At 40.2% G+C, this 27,485-nt stretch overlaps 1 protein-coding gene across 1 annotated transcript; it reads right to left on the bottom strand.

Moving 5' to 3' along the window:
- Nucleotides 1-4,911: 4,911 nt before the first annotated feature.
- Nucleotides 4,912-14,101, bottom strand: LOC130736782 (uncharacterized). Its single transcript, XM_057588572.1, has 4 exons — nucleotides 13,794-14,101; nucleotides 9,090-9,235; nucleotides 8,672-8,989; nucleotides 4,912-8,513 (listed from the first exon to the last, which is right to left on the bottom strand). The coding sequence occupies exons 1-4, from the start codon at nucleotides 14,099-14,101 to the stop codon at nucleotides 4,912-4,914; spliced, it is 4,374 nt and encodes a 1,457-aa protein (XP_057444555.1).
- Between the last annotated feature and the right edge of the window lie 13,384 nt (nucleotides 14,102-27,485).

Raw genomic sequence — 27,485 nt, 5'->3', positions numbered from 1 at the left:
ATCTGTCTGGAAATACATAAAAAAAAAACAAAACACAAACTCTCACACACACCCACAAAATCAGTCTCATCTAAATAGCCATAGCCAATCCTACCACTCAGTGTGTAAAATCAACAAAAATACTACAATTGAAGTAGAAATCACCTTTCACCTTTAAAGGTATATTATCAAACAAAACCAAGGAAAGAAAATGATTCAGCTCACTTGTGATTCAAGTAGCTGTACTGAAAGAAAATTGCTTCAGCTCATTTCTGATTCAAGTTAGTCAGAATTAAATTGCTTCAGCTCATTTCTTATAACATTCACAAAGGGAATAAATTGAAAGCCTTCTTAACTAATTAAAGCAAACCCTATCTTTGTTGAGATTCATTTTCTCACCTGAAACATCTATCCAACTACTTCATGCTCTCATCAATTTGAGCCATCCTCCATTTTCTTAACAGAGTTGAAGCACGATACCTCTCTACATTGATGGAATGCACCAGTAGTTAGTCCCTTTGGAATAGTTTCATCCGTCAATGAGGAAGAATTTTCAACCATGAAATTCTCATTCGTGCCAAGATCTGGTTCAGAACAAATATAAAATTGGTTGCTGAAAAGTGATGAATTAACACAAATTTCAGAGATCCACCTTGCGCTTTGTGCCAACAACAAAGAGATAAGCCCAAGCAGCATCAACTCTATTAGGAAGGAAAGGTCCAAGTTAAATACAAAATGAAAAATCAGTTAAGCTACCAAAGTATCTGATAGGAAAATCGAATCAGGCTAGAAGTATTATTGAATATTCACATTATAAATGCGTTCTCTGCTACTGATATAGGGACTCTATCAGTAATAGATCAAGCTTTACATACAAAAGAACTCTCACTGTCTTTATGGCTGCTAATCCATTGTTTACCATTCACCCTAGTGATAGGAAAGTAGAAAATAGTATCTTAGTTACAACTCTACAGCACATTAAATTAAGGGAAATATTAGCAACTAAAGCACATGCTAGTGGAATCGAGCAGTGCTATATTTTTGTGAGCTCACATTGCAAAGCAAGAAAACATAAAAGCAATAGATTTTGTTGATATTTTGGAAACAAATTTAATCTGTTTCTGAACTTTTTAAATCTAATCTGCTGGAAAACGAATTTATAGATTTTATATTAGTTTCCAGCAAATCTATAGTAATTTATTTGCTTTAGATTTAAGATTTTAGAATAGATTTAATATTCTAAACTACATAAACTTTCGATTTCAGCAAATATTTTATGCACTTATTTTTAGCATTATAACTGAAACAAATATCAGCTATAATTTTATTCACGTGATTGAATATCAACAGCTACAGTAGCAATTGAAACTTCTAAATCTGAATATATGAAACCAACATAAAAGACCAAAATCAGATACAGTGTTTGAGAAGAGAAAAAGAAACCTCTTCTATTGCAGATCAGATATAGGGTTGTTACGTTTGACAACAAATGGTGTTGCTTTAGGAGACACATACTCGCTAGAAGTAGTTGGTGAAGAAGATGAAGATGATGCTTGCCCCTTTTTGGCATCACTGTAAAATCCCTGCTTCAAACAAAAACATATGCTTACTCTAATTACTTTTGATGAAAGACATGTACATATGAGTCCAGGATAGAAAAATAGAAAGAGAAAACTAAAGAAGAAGCATTAGATTTTGACACAAACAACCTGGAGACTGATGATGTGGTCAATGGTTTTGATTTTGAGAATTTGGGGGTTTGGTGCTGTGAAAAGAGAGGTTGCTGCAGTGACCACACTTCACTGCAGAGATCCACCCTGCGCTTTGTGCCAACAACAAAGAGCTAAGCTAAAGCAGCATCAGCTCTATTAGGAAGGAAAGGTCAAAGTTAAATACAAAATGAAAAATCAGTTAAGCTACCAAAGTATATGATAGGAAAATCGAATCAGGCTTGTAGTATTATTGAATATTCACATTATAAATGCCTTCTCAGCTACTGATATAGAGACTATATCAGTAATAGATCAAGCTTTACATACAAAAGAACTCTCACTGTCTATAGGGGTGCTAATCCATTGTTTACCATTCCTTCCCTCCTACCCTAAACCCTAGTGATATGAGAGTAGAAAATAGTATCTTAGTTACAACTCTACAACACATTAAATTAACGGAAATATTAGCAACTAAAGCACATGCTAGTGGAATCAAGCAGTGCTATACTTTTCTGTCAGCTCACATTGCAAAGCAAGAAAACATAAAAGCAACAACAATGTGTTGCTGTGGAGAGAACATGGATTTGAGTTTTTGCAAATGGTAAATCAAGTGAAATTGGATTATATGCAGTCAAGGAAGCCACAGAATCTAGGCAGTTCCATACACATAGCAAATTTGAAATATGGCCACTCTCTTCACTTGATAAGTTTAAAGAAGAGAGAAAGTTTAATAACAAAGTCAAAAAAATCCACATCTCTTCAGAAATCTGAACTCAATTCATGAAACGATTGTAAGCAGATGGGAGATGGTGCTTCTTCTCAGGTGCTGCAAAAAGAATAACCAATTTACAAATAAGGACACACATGAATATTAAGCAAGTTCTACGAATAGATGTTCAAACAACAATCAAGAATAGAAAAGGTAACTTAAAAAGAAGGAAAATTTACCTAGATTATTGAAATTATAATCGTTTTCTAAACTTTTTAAATCTGGTTACTTGTCGTCTCCCCTGAATCGCTTCCATAGCTATATAGCAGAAAATGAGTTTTAACATGAGCAAATAAAATAAACAACCAATTGTACTTTATTTTAAAATGCAAGGAGTGAGCCTCAGAGAGTAGAAGGTTGATGTCGAAGTGAAAAAATGTTAAGGAGAAATAAGGTAAAGAAAAATCATGGAACATGTGGCAAATAGGGCCAAGGTGGAAAAGCTGATGTGTAAATTATTAAATGAGAATTAATAGGTGGAAAAGCTGACGTGTAAATAATTAAGTGAGAATTAATCTCGGAGCGACACGTCACTAACTTGACCTGTGAGAGCGACACGTCATGCTAGAAGTTGTTCTTTTCTAATATATATAGATTTTTTGTGCAAAATTGCTTTGGAATTTCGACCCAAGTGTTTGAAAGTCAAAGATAATTTATAGCCATTTATATATGACTTATTTATATATTGGCAATTTTAAATAAAATTTTCCGAACATATTGGCAATTTTAATTAGTTATAATACAAGGTAAACAAAAATATTAACTCATATAATGGATACTACTAACTAATTAAGTTAGAGTTTAATGGTTGTGCACTGTCAGTGTAAAACTGTTTTACACACAAACATCCCATTGAGTGTCACGTTTCAAAATCATTTATGTTCCTTTTTATTTTAATTAAATTTAAAACTTATTTTCTGATTTGACAACTCATCATTAAATGTCTGTGTAAAAAATGTTTACCACTGTGTATTACCATTAAATTTATTAATTTAAGGTAATGATATGTAAATAGTTTCACACATATATCCAATCACTTCGTAAGTGTGTTAATGATAGAATCAATTATGTCAAAGTTAAAATAATATATTAATAAAACTAATTTAAAGAATATCCAATCATTTATATGATATGTTTTCCGGATTTTGATCTATGGGTTTTTTCAAGGCTTTAATATTTTACCTTTCGTAATTGGGGGTTTTATTCTATCTTCAGGGCAGTTTGTACCTTATTGGCACTTGGTTTTGGCCAGCCTTTTGGTTGATCAGGTTACTATACCCATGTTGTTGAGGGGAGGTTGTTTCTCAACATTTTCTATTTTATTATATATATATATTTCTCCTTAAAAAAACTAATTTAATGAAAATATTAATATATTAGTAAAACAACTTTGAGTAAATATTGATGACTGAAATTAAAATAAAGTCATTTAAATGTATTTTACATTATAAATTTATCAAATTTTAAAATATTGAATATTATTAGTTTTTAGGTTACATATTAAAGTTAGTTTATGATAATGTTAACCATTTTTTTTCAATGTTTACCATTGTTGATAATTAGTCTTGACTTGATAAAAGTTATTTGAATATTATTGGTATTTTATTTATATTAGTTAAATTAGCATGAGGAAATATTAATGATGAATTAATTATGACTAAAGTTTAAAATTATAATAATATTTATACTATTTTAAAATTAAAAATTAAAATATTAAAAATGTAAAAGATTTTTCTCAACCATATAGATAATAAGCATCATTATTTTTATCTATTAATAGTGTAAAAATATTTTACACAACCATTTAGTTCGAACTTTTCAATTTAATTAATCTCTTATACACTTAAAATGAAAACTAGAAATATATGATTCGATGTCTATATAAACTCTTCACCAATCAAATGGGTTGACGTAGAGGTTAAGGTAGCATTTGGTAGACATGTAGAAGGGATCGGAACGGGACATATGGGTTATGTTATGTGTTTGTCTTGCTTTTAAGATGAAATCAGGGGCGGAGGGAGTGGGGTGGCGCACCAGTGCCGCCGCGCCCTTCATCTTTTCGATTTTCATTAGGGTACCATGTATGTTTTTCTTATGGCACCAGTGGCGAAACATACTACTAAGCCAGGCAGAAATGTTTACTATATTTGACGATTTAATTTATTTATAACATAAAACCAATCAAAAAAAGATACACGTTTTATTCTCACTTTCGGTTGGTTAGTATCTTTTTTTGTTACAGTAGGAAAGTAAATTAGTGTCTATTATATTAAACTAATTATATATTTCTTCTTCTTATAAAAGATATCAATTATATTAATTAATTTACACATGTAGAGTTGTTTAGATTATTGTTCAATAAAATTATGTTTGATATAATGAAATTTGATTAAATGAAGAATAAAAGATTTTTTTTTGGTACATCGGAAAATTAAAAACAACAGAAAGAAACTACAATGCTAACAAGTCCCTAGCCAAGATGGGAGCTAACTGCTGAGGCGGAGCCTCAAGATACTGTATAGGACATTGGAGCCCTCCCCCCATGCCAGCAAGACAATCCGCTGCTGCATTTGCATCCCTAGAAATATGGGTAAGCTCTATGCACCAATCTCGATCCAACAAGAGTTTAAGATCAAGGAGCTCTGAGGCCAACTCATGAAACTGATACCTATTCTCAGATAAAGCCTTCACAATCTCAAGACAATCGACTTCACAGATCGCTTTTCGAATGTTGGCGTTCCATAATAAAACCAAACCATGCTTAAGAGCTCCAATCTCCGCTGTAATGGGATTCCCCCCACTGCTGCCAGCATAAAACCCGGTTACCCAATTACCGGTTCCATCCCTCACTAAGCCCCCCATACCCATCCTGGCTCCGGTCAAGTCAAAGGCACCATCAGTGTTGAGCTTGAATTCACCTGCGGGAGGAGCTCTCCAAAACGCACCTCCACCCATGCCCAATGTCGTGGACAGATCACTAGAAAGGAAGGAGGAATAGTCATGATGCTCTGTAGAAATCCAATTCACAGTACTAATAGCATTCCAAGACTTATCACCCAAGATTGCATTGTTACGCCATCGCCAAATTCCCCAAAGAGCTGTAGCAAACAAGGAACCATGAGGACCACACACCTGGTATTTGATCCAAGCCTGGACACTCCCAACTAGAAACCGAGGCCACGTGAGAGCATTCAATCTATTCCAAATTTCCCTAGCAAACCTGCAGTCCCGCAAACAATGTAAAATATCCTCCATAGAATGTTGACACCGCGAGCACGAGGGTGAGGAAGCAAGCTTGCAACGAAACCTCAAGTTGTTAACCTGAATTGCATCGAGCATACACAACCAAATGAAGACACGAATTTTCTCCGGAACCTTAATCTTCCAAATCAAGCGCCAAGTATCCAAACCAGTGAGAGACAACTGTGCATTCGCGTTAATGAGCCAAGAGTAGGCTCCCGCAGCAGAATAAATGCCTTGGCTGTCGAATTTCCAAATCCAATGGTCATGTAGCCTAATATCAATAACAGGAGCAACCGCAAGCAGCTTTTGCTGTACCAAGGGAGGTAAAATTGTGTAGAGACTTGACGGATTCCAGTCACCATTGATGATGATGTCTCGGAGGGCCATGTTTGTATCTGTGATGTGGACGTAGGGGATGTTATTAGCCAAAGGCCCATAACCATTCCAATCCTTGTACCAAATAGATGTTGCACCATTACCCAACTTAAATGTAAACCCATCCTTTAGAACATCTCTAGCCTTCAAAATACCTTTCCAAAGAGGAGAAGAGTTGGGTGCAGCAGTAACTTCAAGAATTGACTTGCTACCCAGGTATTTGTGTGCGAGGACTTGAGTCCAAAGCTTATCTGATTCCTGCAGAAAGGACCAAACCAACTTACCAAGAAGGGATGTATTCGCATGAGAAGAATCTCGAACACCAAGCCCACCAGCAATCCTAGGTTGCGTCACCACATCCCATTTAACTCTGTGCCAGCTACGAGTACCAGGCGTGGACGAGGAACTGGACCAGATGAAGTTGCGAGCAGCTTTATCAATCAAGTTGATAGTCCTCCTAGGCATCCATAAAACCTGCATGTAATAAGTGGGAATCGCAGTTATAACAGCTCGAGCAAGACAAACTCTACCCGCTGTGTTTAGAAGGCGGCTCTTCCAACCAGCCAAGCGACGAGATATCTGATCAATAATGAAGTTGAAGGAGCCATGCGACACCCGGCCGCTAACCATTGGAAAGCCCAAGTACTTCCCCGAATTCCTCACAACACGAATCGGGCAAACATTAGCAATAGAATTTCGAGTCGCAGTTGGAACTCCTTTTGAACAAAGGGCTTTAGACTTGGCAGCACTCACAACAAGACCAGAGGCTGCACCAAAACTGTCCAAAATATCAGCAACAAGCTCCACTTGGGTAGTAGTTGCCTTGCAAAAGAGCATAACATCGTCCGCAAAGAAAATGTGGGAGAGAGGAGGGCCACCTCTCGACAATGTGATGGGTTGCCATAAGCTTGCATCAACAACATTTTGAATACGGACAGATAGCTTCTCCATACACATGACAAAAAGATATGGTGACATGGGATCCCCTTGTCGGAGACCTCTAGCGGGACTAAACCAAGGAAGCCTAGTACCATTCCAGAGGAGAGCAAGTTTAGCAGAAGAAACACAACACATAATAAGCCGACATATAGAATCAGGGAAACCAAAGTCTCTTATTGTCTCCTCCAAGAAACCCCAAGAGAGCTTATCATAAGCCTTTTCCAAATCAATCTTGAAAGCCATAGACCCCTTTCGAGCCAAAGAATGATCAAGGTAATGAACCACCTCCTGAGCCAGAATAGCATTATCAGTGGTACCCCTCCCAGGAACAAAACTGGATTGAAGGGGCCCAATAAATTGATTCAAGTAAGGACGAATACGGGATACCACCACTTTAGTGATGATTTTATAAACCACATTGCACAAACTTATTGGGCGAAACTCCTTCATCTGAGTGGGCACATCAACCTTTGGGATCAGGACAATCAGGGTCTCTGCAAGGGAAGGGTTAATAGTACCAGTAGAAAAAGCATCACTAACCACCCTCCAAATATCTTCCCCCACAATATCCCAATATTGTTTGAAGAAAACTGGCTGAAAGCCATCAGGGCCTGGGGCTTTAAATGATTTCATAGACATAAGAGCACGCTTTACCTCAATCTTGGTCACAGGAGCTAGTAAATCCCGTCTACAATCCTCGGGAATAATGGGAAGATTATTAACCTGAAACTGGTCAAGAGTAGGCGCTATAGCTGTGCAAAACAGGTCCTGAAAGAAATCCTCAGCTTCACACTTAAGCACTTCCTCATCGGAACTCCAAGTGCCATCCCTAAGCTGGAGCCTATGGATCTTGTTCCTCTTCCTCCGGACAACAGTCTGCGTATGAAAGAAAGCTGTATTTCGATCTCCAAACCGGACCCATTGCTCACGGGATTTCTGAAACCAGAGAAGCTCCTCATTACGGAGGATATCACGATACTCATGTTGAAGCTGAGTTTCAAGTTGGACCATACTCGAAGTCACCCGAATATCAAGATCACGTTGGACTCCCCGAAGCCTCCCCTCAACATGTCTCTTCCTCTGAAAAATATTTCCAAAGGTATGCTTGTTGAAAGAAAGAGAATCTGCTTGAACTCTAGAGATCTTTTCCCTAAGGTCATCACCAGGTCCTCTCCAAGCATTCGTAACCACACTCCTGTAGGCCTCATGATTCACCCAAGCTGCAAGGAAGCGAAAAGGCCTCTCCCCGGAGATCACACTCTGAGCATTACACCTAACAATGATAGGGTTATGATCAGAGTGCATCCTGGTTTGAACCTCAACAAACGCTTCAGGGAAGGCAAGCCTCCAGTCACTGTCCGCTAGAGCACGATCAAGCCTCTTAGAAATCCGAAGGGCACCTCTCTCCATACGATGCCAAGTAAACTGACCCCCTTTAGCCTCAAGATCAAGCATATCACAGTTCTCCAAAACAGAAGCAAAGCGAAGAGCTCTCCCTGGAAGGAAAGCACCCCCCTTACCTTAGAAGGATAGAGAATCTCATTAAAATCGCCCACCGCGAGCCAAGGCTTAATAATACTAGGTCGAAGCTGTGAGAGATGATTCCACAAGACCTCCCGATGCACCACCACTGGGCTCGCATAGACCGCAGTACACGTCCACGCATAAGCTCCAATGGCTATATCAAAAGTAAGTGCTTGAGCAAAAACATCAAAGACAGAAATATTAGCTTTAGAGTTCTCCTGAATAAGAACCCAAATACCCCCACTGTGGCCAATAGCCTCCACAATACACCCAGGAATGTAGCCCTGGCTTTTCCAAAACCTCTCCGTCCTCTGGAATTGACAATGAGTCTCAACCAAAATGACAAGGTCCGGTTTCTTAACGCGAATAAATTCCTTCAGAGCTAGTTTTGCATTTGCATTCATAGCTCCTCTAACATTCCACATAAAGATAATAAAGTCTTCAAACCCTATCATAGAAACCAATGGGGAGATGGGGACAAAGAACACACTAATGAGGTCTAGAAGAGGAGCCTGGGGATAGACTCATTTCTCTCTCCCTGCAGAAACTGGCATCATTCTCCTTGGCCTGGCTTGCCCCTTCTGAGTTGGACTCCTTTGAGAATGGGAACTCAGGGGGTCTCACAAATGATGAGAGGTCACTCTTCTTATCTTTCCTCGCAACAATGTTTTGTATATGACCGATTAAGTACACACTACACAGTACAAATTCATTTTTCTGAAATGAAATTAAGGCTTAAATACTCTTTTGGTTCTTGAAATTGTAAAGGGAATCAAATCTGATCCCTGTAAAATTTTCGCATCAAATTAGGTCCCTGAAATTGTTTTTTTAATCTAATTAAGTCCTTTTGCTCAATTTTGACTAGTCAACGGTCTAGTGGAAAGCCTAGTCAGCTAAGGATGGCCACATGCACTTTTTTCACATTAATTTTAGTCCCTTAAAAAATATTTTAATCAATTTTAGTCCTTGTTCTTCCACCTTCCTCTTCCACCTTCTTCCTCTTCCTCCATAATTCAAATCCTTAAACCTAGAAATTCAAAATCCTAAAAAAATCTATATGTTTATCACATTCACCTTGTTCTTCCTTTTGAATTTATGTGATTTGGGTTATAGAGAAAGAGGTAGAAGGTGAAAGTGTAAAAACATGAAGGTGGAAGAACAGAAACTAAAATTGATTAAAATACTTTTTAAGGGACTAAAATTGATGTGAAAAAATCCACGTGGCCGTCCTTAGCTGACTAGGCTTGCCACTGGACTGTTGACCGGTCAAAATTGAGCAAAAAGAGTTAATTAGATTAAAAAAACAATTTTAGGGACCCAATTTGATGCGAAAATTTTACAAGGACCAGATTTGATTCCCTTTACAATTTCAAGGACCAAAAGGTTATTTAAGCCTGAAATTAATTACATATTTGATTACTTTTTGCATGATACTAGTTTATCGTAGCGATTCCCAATTCTAGCCAATAGAAAAACTCAATGACCAACATCTATATTATTCGTGCAATAATTAATTAATTAGTTAGGGGAGGCGAGTGCAATTTGTCCATATATATACTTTTGGCCTCTGATGTTTTAAGTTTGTGCAAATTCTGCCCCTACTCTATTTTTGTCGATGTTTCTATTCCTCATGTTTTCAAACAGTGCACCGTCTACCCCTCCGTCAGTCAGACGTTAAAAAACTAACAGAATGAGCTGATTTGACTTTTTTTAATATTTTTTAGACCTGCCACGTGGAAATTACAAGTGAAATTGAAAAAAGAGGGCATGAAAGATTCAAACTCAAGATCTGTAAGTAGCAAAACATGCATTTAACCAGTTCAGTTACATACATAATTGATATATACATCAAGCAAATTTAATTTATATCATTTCCTTGATCATCATCAACTTCTTATACTCCTCTTCATCTCTCCAATCCACTCAGGAACCTCTCCTGAGAAAGCCTGACTGGCGGAGGGGTAGACGGTGCACTGTTTGAAAATATGAGAGGTAAAAACGTCGTGAGAAATAGAGTAGAGACAGAATTTGCACAAACTTAAAACATCAGGGCCAAAAATGTTTTTTAGCCTAATAAATATTAAAATTCTTTGAAACCAAGTTCGGTATTCTTTAAAATTACTTGAATCCATATAAGAACTTGTAAGGATCGACTTCCCGTTCAAAATCGATCAAAGGAATATCAAAACGTGGTGGAAAATTATGTTGGTTTATACTGGGTCGCGTTGATTATGTTTTGGAAAGTGTATTTTCTTTTTCAGTATTAGGAGACCCTTTAGATCAAATAATTATCGATCTCAAATAACTTACTATAAAATCAGTGCAATAAATAGTTGGGAGATGACAAAGAATTATCAAGTTGAATGTTGATAGCAATGCACTAACCAAAAAACCCGATAACGTGAGACTAATATATAATTTTACAATCGGTGCACTAAGCTGTTGGAAAGTGACAAAAAAATTTCCATTCACTTAAAATTCAAAAAATATACATATCTATATACAAATACACATGTACAACACACATGTATTATATCTAGGGTTCGTTTGGTATGTTGTATATTATAAGGTCTGATAGTATATAGCTTGAGAGTATGAGGGTCTGATAAATTTTAATATCATACAGCGTTTAGTGACACACTATATAACTTATCATTTTGTTTAAATTAATATAAACTTATATTTTGTGAAATATTGAATAATAATATATATTATAAAAATGGAGACGATGTTAGTGGGTGGTAAAGATGGCAGTGGTGACCAAGGTGGTTGAGATAATGGCGGTGGCGGGGATGGAGGGTGTTGGTGGTTGTAGAGGTGGCAGCAGTAATGCTGAGTGGTGGTTAGGATGGCGGCGGTGTTGAAAGTGATGGTGATGGTTGTGGTGGTGAAGGGTTGTGGTGTCGGTAGTGGTGGTTTGGAAGTGGTGGTGATAATGGTGGTGGTGGTGTGACAGTAGTGGTGGCGGAGGATGGAAGTGGTTGCGGCTGTAGTGGTGTTGTTGGGTCATGGCGGTATGTAGTGGTAGCATCGATGATAATGGCGATTGAGGTGACGGAGGAGGTGGTGATGGTGATGGTGGTGGCAGTGGTGGGTGGTGGTTGCAGCGGTGGCAGTGGCTATAGCAATAACGACAACGACGTGGTGTTAGTGGTGGTGGCGGCGGCGGTTGCGGTGGAGGTGGTGGAGGGCTGTGGTAGAGAATGGTTGTAGCAATGGTGGAGAGTTGTGGTTATGACTTATACATCACACTCTTATCATGCTTTATCCATCATTTATAGGTGGATTAAATAATCTATCATTTTAATGTATAAGAGGAGATTGATATATAAGCTTATACAATACAATGTTAGCACCAAACAATAGATAAGTTCATAATATATCATATAAACTTATACTATCATGTCTAATACAATATACCAAACAAGCCCTAATATATGCATATTCTATTACGTTTATCACTTATTTGAACTTTTGGACAGTTTGAAAGTGAATGTATACGTGCTTTTCATGAATAAAGTATATTTATGTTGTGTGTTTTACAGTTTTGATCTAAGTCATCTAACATTATTTTGCCAGGCTCTAAATGAAATTATAAAATGAGCACATTCAAGGTACAAATGTTCAGTTGTTATTTCGGGAATGTTGTTTAAAATTGAAAGTAAAAATTTCTCCACTATACAATAAATTGGTCTCTCTCTTAATTTGGAATTTAGCGACTATTGTATAGTCCTTGGGATATTCCGATTTTGACATCATGTTTTATGATGAGCTTTTTATTCGTAAGCTTTTTATTCATTTTTACAACGTACAACATTCATTATATATGCCGCGATTAAGGAAATTAAGAGCACAAATATTGGTATTACCATGATTGTGAATGTCACTCAGCAGCATACTCCGATGGAGCACAATATTATTGTGAAAAATGTAATAAGCATATCACTCCTATCCTACGGTAAACTCCAAATTGCATAAATAAAATAATTTGTAAAATATTCAATTTATTTAATTATTAATGTTTACATCAGGTACAAACTGTTGCTTAATGTTGATGATAATACTGGATCTGCAACTTTTACCGTTTTTTATCGCGAAGGTTATTATCTGATGAACAAAAAAGGCAACGAGATATTGGAAAAAATGGAAAAGATAAACATAGTCATGTCAAAAAATGTACATATTCATTGCTCACTTAATTCATAATATATTAATTTTTTCATTTTAATTTAAATGCAATGTAGACTGGCTGCATGGAACACCCCCCCAAAAGAAATTGTAGATTTAGTGCATAAGAAATTTCTTTTCAAGGCTGAAGGGAAGGATATATGCGGAAGGTGGTTTAAATCAGCATTTAACGTCCTGAAAATTTGCAAGGACCCACAAATAATTTCAAAATTCAAAACAAAGGTAAAATTTTAAACTCTTATTGCTAAATAATGATTATTTATATCTATATCATGATTTTTGATATTTCCGATTCAAATGTAAAATCTCTGACTGAGGTATTGGTCATCACTATTGTAAAATATGTTTGTTTTAGACATTGGTCATCACTATTATAAAATATGTTTGTTTTAGACATTGGTCATCACTATTATAAAAGTGGTAAACGAAACACACCTCAGCTATATTTGAAGACTCCAACACACCTATTAAACGTCGTTCAGACGATGGTTCCATAACATAATGGACTGGGCGAGACCCCCGGGTCCCTAGCTTAAGGCGGGATTTACATTAGTGACTTAGGCCCTTGTCCCTGAGGCCCAACTGGCCCATTAGGATGATTTAGAGGTGCTAGCCCAACTCCCCCAACTATAAATAGGGGAGAGATACCAATTGTAAGGGACTCTTAGCTCATTCTATGCAATAAGAAGCTTGAAATTCAGTTACTTTCTCTCTCTAAGTAGTTAAACTCTCACTTCTCTCTAGAAATCTTGCATCACGTTCCTTGCATCTTAGGTACTATACCTCATGTCAATGTTCATGATGGAACATTTGGCGCCGTCTGTGGGGAACGGTAGATTTTGATTCCCAGACTACATGGATTGCAGTTGGATTTGGAGAAGTTCGATTCTCCGTGTGAATTTTCTTCAGTTTTCAGTTTTCGCTCGAAGTTTTTCGGTTCACTATTCAGGATCGATAGAAACACGTCGTCGACAACGCGACGAAGATCAGGAGCGGCGGCGCGGCTCGCCTCCACGTCGCGTAAGAGGCAGGCCGCGACACGAGCAAGTCCGTCGTGAAGAAACCGATCAGTTAACTCCTCCACCACCACCGCCACCACCACCTCCACCTCCTTCTCCAACGCCTCCGTTACCTTCTCTGCAGACTTCACCGGAGAAACAGAGATCACCAACGCACTCACCCGGAGCTTCGGGAGAGGAGAATCAGGCACCTCAGGCACCGATCTCTGGCCAAGACTGGAGGCGCTTGATCCGTAGTGTTGATGATATACGATAGAGGAACGATTACTTGCAAGAACAGCTAGAGTATTATCGTTCCGAGCAACAGGATGAAGGGGAACGCGAGGCGGAGACCGTGGCTGAATTCGAGCCATTCTCAGCGGCAGTATGGGAGGTTGCCATACCAGATAACATGAATAATATTGTACTTGAGACATACAGTGGGAAAGATGATCCCAAAGAGCACATGTTATACTTCAACACAAAAATGGTGATCAGTGCCGCTTCGGACGCTGTGAAGTGCAGGATGTTCCCAGCCACGTTCAAAGGCACAGCCATGGCCTGGTTTACCATGCTACCCCAGGGATCCATCACTAATTTCCGTGACTTCTCATCAAAATTTCTCGTCCAGTTTTCCGCCAGCAAAACCAAGCAGGTGACGATCGAGGATCTCTACAACGTTCGCCAATCTGAGGGCGAGACTATGAAGCAGTATGTAAAACGATTCACCGCAGCATCAATCAAAATTGAAGAGTCAGAGCCGCTCGCCTGTGCGCATGCCTTCAAGAACGGTTTGCAACCGGGGAAGCTAAACAGCAAATTGAGCCGCAAACCGGCTCGGTCCATGGCGGAAATCCGGACGCGAGCAAACACCTACATCCTGGACGAGGAAGATGATGCTTTCAAACGAAGGCGCGTGAAAAAGGAGAAAGACGGCGAGCAGGGGGACGCTTCGCCGGAAAAAAAAACTGTAAGATCAAGTTTTGATCTAGTAGTACAACTCTATGTTTTGATGATTACAAGTTAACCTTTTGATATGAACAATTGTGGTACTCTAACGTGTTTTTCTGAGTGTGCTATTTACAGGCTCTGACCCTGACTCAATTTCACACAAATCAGAAGCACTGTGTATAAAGGGTAACCCAAGCAACGCTTTCGCATTCACCATGTTCAGTATGAACAGTGGAAAAGCTTCAGAAGATCTGAAGCTATACAAACTCTGATGAGGACTCAGTCGCTAGAAGCTCTGATGATCCAGAAGTTCTGACAACCAAGAAACACTGAAGGTTCAGATGTTCCGATGGTGTAGAAGACTCTGAAGATCCAGAAGCTGAATAGTGGAAACTCTGAAGTCCAGAAGCAAGAAACTCTGAAGGCCATGTTCTTCCCTCTGAGTTCAGAATCAGAAGATACAATGGTCAGAGGATCTGTGCTTTCCCTCTGACTCTGATCAACCGGCTTCACAAGTTCCAATACGAAGCATTCCTCTGATCAGAAGTCTCCTAGGTTAAAAGGTCAAGTCGCTATCCAAGTACAAAAGCAAGTGTACCTTCCTGACGACCTACCTAACGTTCTCAGCCACAGCAGAAGCTGGATTTTCCAGAACTGCCCTCCAACGGTAGCATTTCCCATGCAACGCTCAACCCTAATCCTTGGAGTATATATAGAGGCTGAAGATTGAAAGAAGCGGCTAGAAGAAGAGAAGTGAATACAAGAAGCAACATACGCGCAAGATATTCAAAATATTCTAAGCTTTCTTTCATCTTGTAATTTATCTTAGTTTACACTCAGCTTATTCAGAAGCAAACCCTTGTAAACACCAACCTCAAAAAGTTGTTTGATTTTCCTTTAGGAGATCAAGGTTGATCGGATCCTAGAGAAGACTAAGAGAGTGAATCTTAGTGTGAGCTAAGTCAGTGTAATTGTTAGTCACTTGTAGGTTTCAAGTGCAGTTGTAACTCTTACCTGATTAGTGGATTGCCTTCATTCTAAGAAGGAAGAAATCACCTTAACGGGTGGACTGGAGTAGCTTGAGTGATTTATCAAGTGAACCAGGATAAAATCCTTGTGTGCTTTTCTATCTCTACCTTTTGCACTTAGTTCTCGAAAAGATTTGTTAAAATCTTTAAGGTGGTAGTTTTGTACTGAAAACGTTATTCAAACCCCCCCTTTCTACCGTTTTTCATACCTTCAATTGGTATCAGAGCGCAAGTTCTGATTACCACACCTAACAGTGTTCAGTGATCCGGGCCGGTGTGAAAAACAATGGCTGCCACCACCAGTGAAACTCAAAGAGATGGTTACAACGCAAAGCCTCCTATGTTCGATGGTCAAAGGTTCGAATATTGGAAAGATAGACTGGAAAGTTTCTTTCTGGGTTTCGATGCAGATCTCTGGGATATTATTGTGGATGGCTATGAGCGTCCAATTGATGCAGATGGCAAAAAGATCCCAAGGTCAGAGATGTCTGCAGATCAAAAGAAGCTGTACTCACAACATCATAAAGCAAGAGCAATTCTTCTAAGTGCTATCTCCTATGAGGAGTACCAGAAGATTACAGATCGTGAGTTTGCTAAAGGCATTTTTGATTCTCTGAAGATGTCTCATGAAGGAAACAAGAAAGTCAAAGAATCAAAGGCATTGTCTTTGATCCAAAAGTATGAATCCTTCATCATGGAGCCAAATGAGTCCATTGAAGAAATGTTCTCCAGATTTCAACTGCTTGTAGCTGGCATACGTCCTCTCAACAAGAGCTACACAACAAAAGATCACGTCATAAGGGTCATCAGGTGTCTTCTTGAAAGTTGGATGCCTTTGGTGACTTCAATAGAGCTCACGAGAGATGTTGAGAATATGAGTTTAGAAGAACTCATCAGCATTTTGAAATGCCATGAGCTGAAGCGCTCAGAGATGCAAGATCTGAGGAAAAAGTCCATAGCCTTGAAATCCAAATCTGAAAAGGCTAAGGTTGAGAAGTCAAAGGCTCTTCAAGCTGAAGAAGAAGAATCTGAAGAAGCATCAGAAGATTCTGATGAAGATGAGCTGACTCTGATCTCCAAGAGACTCAACCGCATCTGGAAGCACAGGCAGAGCAAGTTCAAAGGCTCTGGAAAGGCAAGAGGAAAGTCTGAATCCTCAGGTCAGAAGAAGTCATCAATCAAGGAAGTCACTTGCTTTGAGTGCAAAGAATCAGGGCACTACAAAAGTGACTGTCCAAAATTGAAGAAGGACAAGAAGCCAAAGAAGCACTTCAAGACCAAGAAGAGTCTGATGGTGACATTCGATGAATCAGAGTCAGAGGATGTTGACTCTGATGGTGAAGTCCAAGGACTCATGGCTATTGTCAAAGACAAAGGAACAGAGTCAAAGGAAGCTGTTGACTCTGACTCAGAATCAGAAGGAGATCCAGACTCTGACGATGAAAATGAGGTATTTGCTTCCTTCTCTACCTCTGAACTGAAACATGCTTTGTCTGATATCATGGATAAGTATAACTCCTTGTTGTCTAAGCATAAGAAGCTGAAAAAGAACTTATCTGCTGTTTCTAAAACTCCTTCTGAACATGAGAAAATCATATCTGATTTGAAAAATGATAACCATGCTTTAGTTAATTCTAACTCTGTGCTTAAGAATCAAATTGCAAAGTTAGAAGAAGTTATTGCCTGCGATGCCTCTGATAGTAAGCATGAATCTAAGTATGAAAAATCTTTTCAAAGATTCCTGGCTAAAAGCGTAGATAGAAGCTTAATGGCTTCAATGATCTATGGTGTAAGCAGAAATGGAATGCATGGCATTGGCTATTCTAAACCAATTAGAAATGAGCCTTCTGTGTCTAAAGCTAAATCCTTGTATGAATGCTTTGTTCCCTCTGGTACCATATTGCCTGATCCTGTACCTGCTGAAGTTGCTAAAAACCCTCTTAAAAAGGGATCTTTCTCTATGACTAAATATCATGCAAATATTCCTTTAAAATATCATGTTGAGACACCCAAGGTGATCAGAACCTTTGGGGTAACTAACAAAAGAGGACCCAGAAAGTGGGTACCTAAGGACAAGATTATCTATGTTGCAGATATCCTTGATAGCTCCACTGAAACACCAATCATGGTATCTGGACAGTGGATGCTCGCGTCACATGACGGGAGAAAAGCGTATGTTCCGAGAGCTGAAACTTAAGCCTGGAGGCGAAGTTGGCTTTGGAGGAAATGAAAAGGGTAAAATTATTGGTACTGGTACTATTTGTGTAGATAGTAGTCCATGCATTGATAATGTTTTATTGGTAGACGGCTTAACACATAACTTATTGTCTATAAGTCAATTAGCTGACAAGGGTTATGATGTTATATTCAATCAAAAGTCCTGCCGGGCTGTAAGTCAGATCGATGGCTCTGTTCTGTTTAACAGCAAGAGGAAGAACAACATTTATAAGATCAGATTATCTGAGTTGGAGGCTCAGAATGTGAAGTGCCTTCTGTCTGTTAATGAAGAGCAGTGGGTATGGCATAGACGGTTAGGGCATGCCAGTATGAGAAAGATTTCTCAGCTGAGCAAGCTAAACCTTGTCAGGGGCTTACCCAATCTGAAGTTCGCTTCAGACGCTCTTTGTGAAGCATGTCAGAAAGGCAAATTCACAAAAGTCCCTTTCAAGGCAAAGAATGTTGTCTCAACCTCAAGGCCGTTAGAACTTCTGCATATCGACCTGTTTGGACCAGTGAAAACTGAGTCTATAGGTGGCAAGAGATATGGGATGGTTATCGTTGATGACTATAGCCGCTGGACATGGGTAAAGTTTCTAACCCGCAAGGATGAGTCTCATGCTGTGTTCTCTACCTTCATTGCTCAAGTGCAAAACGAGAAGGCTTGTAGAATTGTGCGTGTCAGAAGTGACCATGGTGGAGAGTTTGAGAATGACAAGTTTGAGAGTCTGTTTGATTCCTATGGAATTGCACATGATTTCTCTTGTCCCAGAACTCCTCAACAAAATGGTGTTGTTGAGAGGAAGAACAGAACTCTTCAGGAGATGGCTAGAACCATGCTCCAAGAAACTGGCATGGCTAAGCACTTTTGGGCAGAGGCAGTAAATACAGCATGTTACATTCAGAACAGAATCTCTGTGAGACCAATTCTGAATAAGACTCCTTATGAATTGTGGAAGAACATAAAACCCAACATTTCTTATTTTCATCCTTTTGGCTGTGTTTGTTATGTTCTCAATACTAAGGATAGATTGCATAAATTTGATGCTAAATCTTCTAAGTGTCTATTACTTGGTTATTCTGATAGATCTAAAGGTTTTAGATTTTATAATACTGATGCTAAGACTATTGAAGAATCTATTCATGTTAGATTTGATGATAAGCTTGACTCTGACCAGTCAAAGCTAGTTGAAAAGTTTGCAGATTTAAGCATTAATGTTTCTGACAAAGGCAAAGCTCCAGAGGAAGTTGAGCCAGAGGAAGATGAACCAGAGGAAGAAGCTGGTCCCTCTAACTCACAAACTCTGAAGAAGAGCAGAATCACTGCAGCTCATCCTAAGGAATTGATTCTGGGCAACAAAGATGAACCAGTCAGAACCAGATCTGCCTTCAGACCCTCTGAAGAGACCTTGCTGAGTCTGAAAGGATTGGTGTCCTTAATTGAACCCAAGTCCATAGATGAAGCTCTTCAGGACAAGGATTGGATTCTGGCCATGGAAGAAGAATTGAATCAATTCTCCAAGAACGATGTTTGGAGCTTAGTGAAGAAGCCTGAGAATGTCCATGTTATTGGAACGAAATGGGTATTCAGAAACAAGCTAAATGAGAAAGGAGATGTAGTCAGAAACAAGGCAAGGCTAGTTGCTCAAGGCTACAGCCAGCAGGAAGGAATAGACTACACTGAAACATTTGCTCCAGTAGCAAGACTGGAGGCAATCAGACTATTGATTTCTTTCTCAGTAAATCACAACATAGTTCTACATCAGATGGACGTAAAGAGTGCCTTCCTAAATGGTTATATCTCAGAGGAAGTCTATGTTCATCAACCCCCAGGTTTTGAAGATGAAAAGAAACCAGACCATGTGTTCAAATTGAAGAAATCACTCTACGGTCTGAAGCAAGCTCCCAGAGCATGGTATGAGAGACTTAGCTCATTCCTTCTGGAAAATGAGTTTGTAAGGGGTAAAGTAGATACAACTCTCTTTTGCAAGACTTATAAAGATGATATCTTAATTGTGCAAATTTATGTTGATGATATTATATTTGGTTCTGCTAATCAATCTCTATGCAAAGAATTTTCTGAGATGATGCAGGCTGAATTTGAGATGAGTATGATGGGAGAATTAAAGTACTTTCTGGGAATACAAGTTGATCAAACACCAGAAGGAACATATATCCATCAGAGCAAGTACACTAAGGAACTTCTGAAGAAGTTCAATATGCTGGAATCTACAGTGGCCAAGACTCCAATGCATCCAACATGCATTCTGGAAAAAGAAGATATAAGTGGTAAAGTATGTCAGAAGCTCTATCGTGGCATGATAGGTTCACTTCTGTACTTAACTGCATCTAGGCCAGACATATTATTTAGTGTTCATTTATGTGCTCGTTTCCAATCAGATCCAAGGGAAACCCACTTAACTGCTGTTAAGAGGATCCTAAGGTATCTGAAAGGCACCACTAACCTTGGCTTGATGTATAAGAAAACATCAGAGTATAAGCTTTCAGGTTATTGTGATGCTGATTATGCTGGAGATAGAACAGAGAGAAAAAGTACTTCTGGAAATTGTCAATTTCTGGGAAGCAATCTAGTCTCATGGGCAAGCAAGAGGCAATCAACCATTGCACTATCAACTGCAGAGGCAGAATATATCTCAGCAGCAATATGCAGCACTCAGATGCTCTGGATGAAACATCAGCTGGAGGATTATCAGATCCTTGAGAGCAATATCCCAATCTATTGTGATAACACTGCTGCAATTTCGTTGAGCAAGAATCCTATCTTGCATTCAAGGGCAAAGCACATTGAGGTAAAGTATCACTTCATTAGAGATTATGTGCAGAAGGGCGTACTTCTTCTGAAGTTTGTTGATACTGACCATCAATGGGCAGATATCTTTACAAAGCCCTTAGCTGAAGATAGATTTAACTTTATTCTGAAAAATCTAAACATGGACTTTTGTCCAGAGTGAAGATAGATCAGAACCTCTGACTATGATACTTCTTGATCAGAAGATGTCTAGTCCAGAAGGTAACTCAATCAGAGTGTGTGTGCCCACTGGTACTGACTCTGAAGCTGAGTCAACAACACGTGCGTCAGAATTTCTGATGCATAGTTCCTTGTGCCCGTGTGACAGTCTGTTGTGATTGCGTGTAGATATGCTTATCTCCTGTGTGTGATTGTGTATTTTACTGTTACTGTCTATCTTTAATTTTCAACCGTTGATCTTAAAGTGCTTTTTGAATCAACAACGGTTATTTGATAAAACCCACTATACACACACGTTCTCTCTCACTTCCGGTTTTCACTCTCGCACTCCCTGCTTTTCAAAACCGCCTCCTTCGTGATTTCTCTCTCGATCTCTCTTCATCCTTCAAACTTCATCTTCTACCTCAAACCTTCAACCTCTTCAAAATGGTGAGACAAACCAGAAGATCTACTGCAAATGCACCTCAGTTCCCTCACATGGTAGTCGGTTTGGCAACGGGTCAACGGGGCTCTGAGAACCCAGCACAAGAACAAGCTCAAGCTCAAGAGGAGATTGTTCCTATTGCAGAACGGGGCTGTGCCGTTCACTGTGTATTTCCTCCTGAGGAACTCCAAGTCCTGGCAGAATGGAGATTCAACCTCGACAACTTGGCTGCAAATGGGTTTGATCTCCGTCCTGAAGTCCAAGCTCAAGGTTGGGGAAACTACTTCAATCGACTTCGAGGACCGGTGTATGAGAAGCTAGTAAAGGAATTCTGGAAGCATGCTGATTGTGATGACACTCAGGTGGTCTCTTACATACTGGGTAGGAAGATCATCATCACGGAGAAGTCATTCGTGAATCTGCTAGGTGCAGAAACTGCTCATGGGTATCGGTTCTCACTGACGGAATCGAAGCTGAAACCCAGAACCAAGGACATCGTCAACAAGGCCCTGTACACCACCTTCAAACCGGGCAAGACGAGCTACAAGGTGATGGACCTTCACCCCAAACTGAGAATCTGGCACAAGATCCTGCTCAACTGCATCAATCAACGACCAAAGGGCAGTTCTCCAGACTACATCAACTTCAATCAGAAGGCGATGCTGTTCTTCATTCAAGACAAGGAGAAGATCTGCCTTCCCTACTTCCTGTTCTCCTATTTGAAGGAATGCATCCGGAAGTCTCGCACCACCTCCTCCATCAAGTCAGCAATCAAATATATCCCTTTTGGGAGGCTGCTCTCAGACTTTCTCATTGAAAGCAACTTGGTGCAAGATTTGATCAATGCTGGTTGCACAGAGGACTTGAGCACAATTGTCAGCGATGTCTTCACTGCCAACTCTCTGAAGAAGATGGGTTTGGTCCAGAAGAAGATTGCTCCTGCTCATGAGGACACATCTTCTGAGATCAGAGGAAGACGAATGCCTCTGAATGACTACCCTCTGTGGACTCAAGCAGACCATCCTGAAGCCATCAGATGCTATGTTGAAGACCTCAGGGCTCAAGGATTCGAGATTGACCTTGATGATTTCGTCAGCAGACTTCCACCAGCTCCAGAGTTTCCTTCTCCTCCCAAGAAGAAAACCAAGAGGAAGATGGTTCTGGACGAATCCTCAGAGGAATCTGATGTCCCTCTGGTCAAGAAGGCGAAGAGCAAGCCTGATGATGATGATGGTGATGATAGTGAGGATGGTCCTCCAAAGAAGAAGCAGAAGAAAGTCAGAATTGTGGTGAAGCCTACTCGGGTGGAACCAGCTGCTGCAGAGGTCAGAAGGACTGAACCTCCTGCCAGAGTGACTCGATCATCAGCACATACAAGTAAGCCTGCACTTACCTCTGATGATGATTTGAATTTATTTGATGCACTCCCAATTTCTGCCTTACTCCAACACTCTTCAAATCCCCTCACTCCTATTCATGAATCCCAGCCAGCCGCACAAACCACCTCTCCACCACATTCCCCAAGATCTTCATTCTTTCAACCTTCTCCTGCTGAAGCACCACTCTGGAATTTGCTTCAGAACCAACCCTCTGGGTCAGAAGATCCAACCTCTCTCCTTACCATTCCATCCGACCCATTACCTTCTGAACCCATCATCCCCAAACCAACAGAACCACAACCCAGAACGTCTGATCACTCTGCTCCCAGAGCATCAGCACGTCCTGCTGTCAGAACCACGGATACAGACTCTTCATCAGCCTTCACACCTGTATCTTTCCCCATCAATGTCTTTGACTCTCCTCCCTCCAATACCTCTGAATCACTTAGAAAATTCATGGAGGTTAGGAAAGAGAAGGTATCTGCCTTGGAAGAATATTACCTTACCTGTCCAAGCCCTAGGCAATATCCTGGCCCTAGACCTGAACGTCTAGTTGACCCAGATGAACCTATCTTGGCCAATCCTATCCAAGAGGCAGACCCCTTAGTTCAACAGGCTCACCCTGTCCCTGACCAACAAGAGCCAATTCAACCAGACCCTGAACCTGAACAATCAGTATCTAACCAATCCTCGGTTAGATCACCTCACCCTCTGGTTGAAACTTCAGACCCTCACCGTGGAACCTCTGAACCCAATGCTCCCATAATTAACATTGGTTCTCCACAAGGTGCCTCTGAAGCTCATAGCAGCAATCACCCTGCCTCTCCTGCACCCAACCTCTCCATCATTCCCTATACTCACCTTCAACCCACATCTCTCTCTGAGTGCATCAATATTTTCAATCATGAAGCCTCCTTGAGGCTCCGCAATGTGCACGGTCAGACTGACCTCAGTGAGAATGCTGAAAATGTGGCTGATGAGTGGAACAATTTGAGCACTTGGCTGGTGGCTCAGTTTCCCGTTATGCTGCAGCTCCTGCATGCAGAGGGAAGTCAGAGCATTGAGGCTGCAAAGCAAAGGTTTGCTAGGAGGGTGGCTCTTCATGAACTCGAACAGAGAACCAAGCTTCTTGAAGCCATTGAAGAAGCCAAGAGACAGAAAGAACAAGAAGAAGAAGCTGCCCGTCAAGCAGCAGCTCAGGCTGAACAAGCCAGACTTGAGGCAGAACGTCTTGAAGCTGAGGCTGAGGCAGAGCGACTTGCACCAGTTCTGTTTACTCCTGCTGCTTCTGCTTCCATTCCAGAACCTCAAGCTGCTCAGAACGTTCCTTCAAGCTCTACTCCGACAAGCTCATCCAGACTCGACATCATGGAACAACGTCTTGACACTCATGAATCCATGCTGATTGAGATGAAGCACATGATGATGGAACTTCTGCGCCGTACTGACAAATCTTAGTTTTTTTTTAGGATCTCTTCTTTTTCTTCCTTTTCCTTTTTATTTAACGTTGTTTTATTTAAACTCTGCTTATTTACTTACTTTAATTTGTTCATTTGTGATTCTATATGCATATATCTATATATATTTGTGTCACATATGTTTGCAAAACCTGTTTTATTCATAATTGTTCTCTGTTTACATCATAATTCTTTCCATCATACATTATTCCCTATATCTAGAATGGAGGATCCTTCCTCATTCTTCTGCATTCTTGGCGCTGCTCCACTCTTTCCTTCTCCAGACGATCCAATGCATACTCTATGTTGCCGAGTTTGATGCTCAGATCATCTTTTTCTAGACTATCTTCTGTCGTCTTCAGTCTCTTTTCCACAGTTTCTTTCTCTTCCAGCAGATTCAGCTCCCGCTGGCAAAGCTCCTGAATCTCTTCCACGAAGCAGAGGAACTCCTTCAGATCTTTCTCCATTTCTGGACCAAGATCTTCTTCAAGCAGTGTCTTCGTCAGCTCTTGTATGGTCTTTGTACCATCGGGATGCCTAATATTGAGGAACATATCTTCCTCAAACGCCTTCCTTCTGAGCTCTTCTAATGCCATTCTGTATGATGCCATTTTTTTTCTTCTGAATATTATTCGAGATGTGAAGCTTACCTTTCTCTCCAACGCTTTATATAGGTTTCACTTTCTCTCTGAAAGTTAATGCTCTTACAGTTTCTCGAGGTTAAGTTCTTGGTAACTGACCCTTCTATTTACTCACTTGACCGGTGGTAAACGTTCATCCCTTGCATTAACTCTTCTATTTATTATCGCCTCACTCTGATTCTTACATCGTCTTCATTTTCTTTAAACTTAGACCTTCTCTAAGGGGGAGTACCTTGTACTTCAAGCTAAGTTTTTCACACCCCGAGCTTTTTGCTTATGACAAAAAGGGGGAGTAAACCCAGTTTTTGATGTGTAAGATGTGTTAGTGTGACTTATTTTTCTTTTGGAGATTCTAAGAGTTCCACCTTCATGACCATAGATGTGTCACTGGGCAAATACAAGGAATACATTTCACTTCTTCTGAAGTGATTCTAAGTTGACTCTGATACCCAAGACTCTGATACCTTGTCCATGACTCTGATCACTTATGCGCTCTGATTATTCGTTTTTCATCTATGTCATAAGCTTTTCACTCTGAACTCTTATATGATTTAGCTCAGAATCTAGACTTTACTAACGTTTTCATCAAGTATTAGATTCAGGGGGAGCTAAGCTCAGAATCAAGCAGTGACTTGAATTCAGAATGAGCAAGATAAACTATTCACATCAGGATAAGTCTTATTCTATATCTCTAAACTCTGAGTGAATTCAGTTTAATGTTTAAGAATTGTTCATCAAAAATCTTAGTTTTGTCATCATCAAAAAGGGGGAGATTGTAAGATCAAGTTTTGATCTAGTAGTACAACTCTATGTTTTGATGATTACAAGTTAACCTTTTGATATGAACAATTGTGGTACTCTAACGTGTTTTTCTGAGTGTGCTATTTACAGGCTCTGACCCTGACTCAATTTCACACAAATCAGAAGCACTGTGTATAAAGGGTAACCCAAGCAACGCTTTCGCATTCACCATGTTCAGTATGAACAGTGGAAAAGCTTCAGAAGATCTGAAGCTATACAAACTCTGATGAGGACTCAGTCGCTAGAAGCTCTGATGATCCAGAAGTTCTGACAACCAAGAAACACTGAAGGTTCAGATGTTCCGATGGTGTAGAAGACTCTGAAGATCCAGAAGCTGAATAGTGGAAACTCTGAAGTCCAGAAGCAAGAAACTCTGAAGGCCATGTTCTTCCCTCTGAGTTCAGAATCAGAAGATACAATGGTCAGAGGATCTGTGCTTTCCCTCTGACTCTGATCAACCGGCTTCACAAGTTCCAATACGAAGCATTCCTCTGATCAGAAGTCTCCTAGGTTAAAAGGTCAAGTCGCTATCCAAGTACAAAAGCAAGTGTACCTTCCTGACGACCTACCTAACGTTCTCAGCCACAACAGAAGCTGGATTTTCCAGAACTGCCCTCCAACGGTAGCATTTCCCATGCAACGCTCAACCCTAATCCTTGGAGTATATATAGAGGCTGAAGATTGAAAGAAGCGGCTAGAAGAAGAGAAGTGAATACAAGAAGCAACATACGCGCAAGATATTCAAAATATTCTAAGCTTTCTTTCATCTTGTAATTTATCTTAGTTTACACTCAGCTTATTCAGAAGCAAACCCTTGTAAACACCAACCTCAAACAGTTGTTTGATTTTCCTTTAGGAGATCAAGGTTGATCGGATCCTAGAGAAGACTAAGAGAGTGAATCTTAGTGTGAGCTAAGTCAGTGTAATTGTTAGTCACTTGTAGGTTTCAAGTGCAGTTGTAACTCTTACCTGATTAGTGGATTGCCTTCATTCTAAGAAGGAAGAAATCACCTTAACGGGTGGACTGGAGTAGCTTGAGTGATTTATCAAGTGAACCAGGATAAAATCCTTGTGTGCTTTTCTATCTCTACCTTTTGCACTTAGTTCTCGAAAAGATTTGTTAAAATCTTTAAGGTGGTAGTTTTGTACTGAAAACGTTATTCAAACCCCCCCTTTCTACCGTTTTTCATACCTTCAAAAACGAGCTAAGGAAAGGGGAGAGAGCAGCAAAAAGAGAGACAAGAAGGTAAGGACAGGAAAAAAGACTGCGAAGGAGCCATTGTATCCTAGAAGAGAAAACCTTGAGCACCGTAGACCGTGGCATCAAGATGACCCTCGCAGGCGAGAGGAGTCCGGAAAGAGTCTTAATGCCCATCTGACGGAGGTTCTTCGAGAGGTAAAGGCAACTCACGCAGTCGAGGAAGGAGAGAAGGAGACCGACCCGCCCCGAGTGGCGTTGGATAAAACAAAGTGGTGCGAGTACCACCGCTCGGCAGACCACGACACGGAAGATTGCTTTACCCTGAAGAACGAGATTGAGAGGCTCATTCAAGCGGGACGATCGCAGATGAATGACCGTGGCGATCGGTGGAATGGAGAGCGGCAGCAAGGGAACCGGTACAGAGGGGGCCGTCAGCAGGATGATCGCAGGCGAGACGACCGCCGGCGCACGCCAACCGCTGACAAGAAGGAAACACTGGCCACAAGGAAGAGGGAGGCGGAGGAAACCTTTAATAAAGACCTTGAGCCTCCAGTTGGTACGATAAATACAATTGTGGGTGGATTCGGAGGGGGCGGAGATACAGCGTCGGCGAGGCGAAGGCACGTGAGAGGAGTGACATCAGTGCAACAGTACGAAACGCCATTCGGTT

This window comes from Lotus japonicus, chromosome 2 (assembly GCF_012489685.1).
Source record: "Lotus japonicus ecotype B-129 chromosome 2, LjGifu_v1.2".
NCBI classification, from domain to species: Eukaryota; Viridiplantae; Streptophyta; class Magnoliopsida; order Fabales; family Fabaceae; genus Lotus; species Lotus japonicus.
Note: the sequence above shows the minus strand (reverse complement) of the source record. Positions and strands in the feature narration are given on the sequence as shown.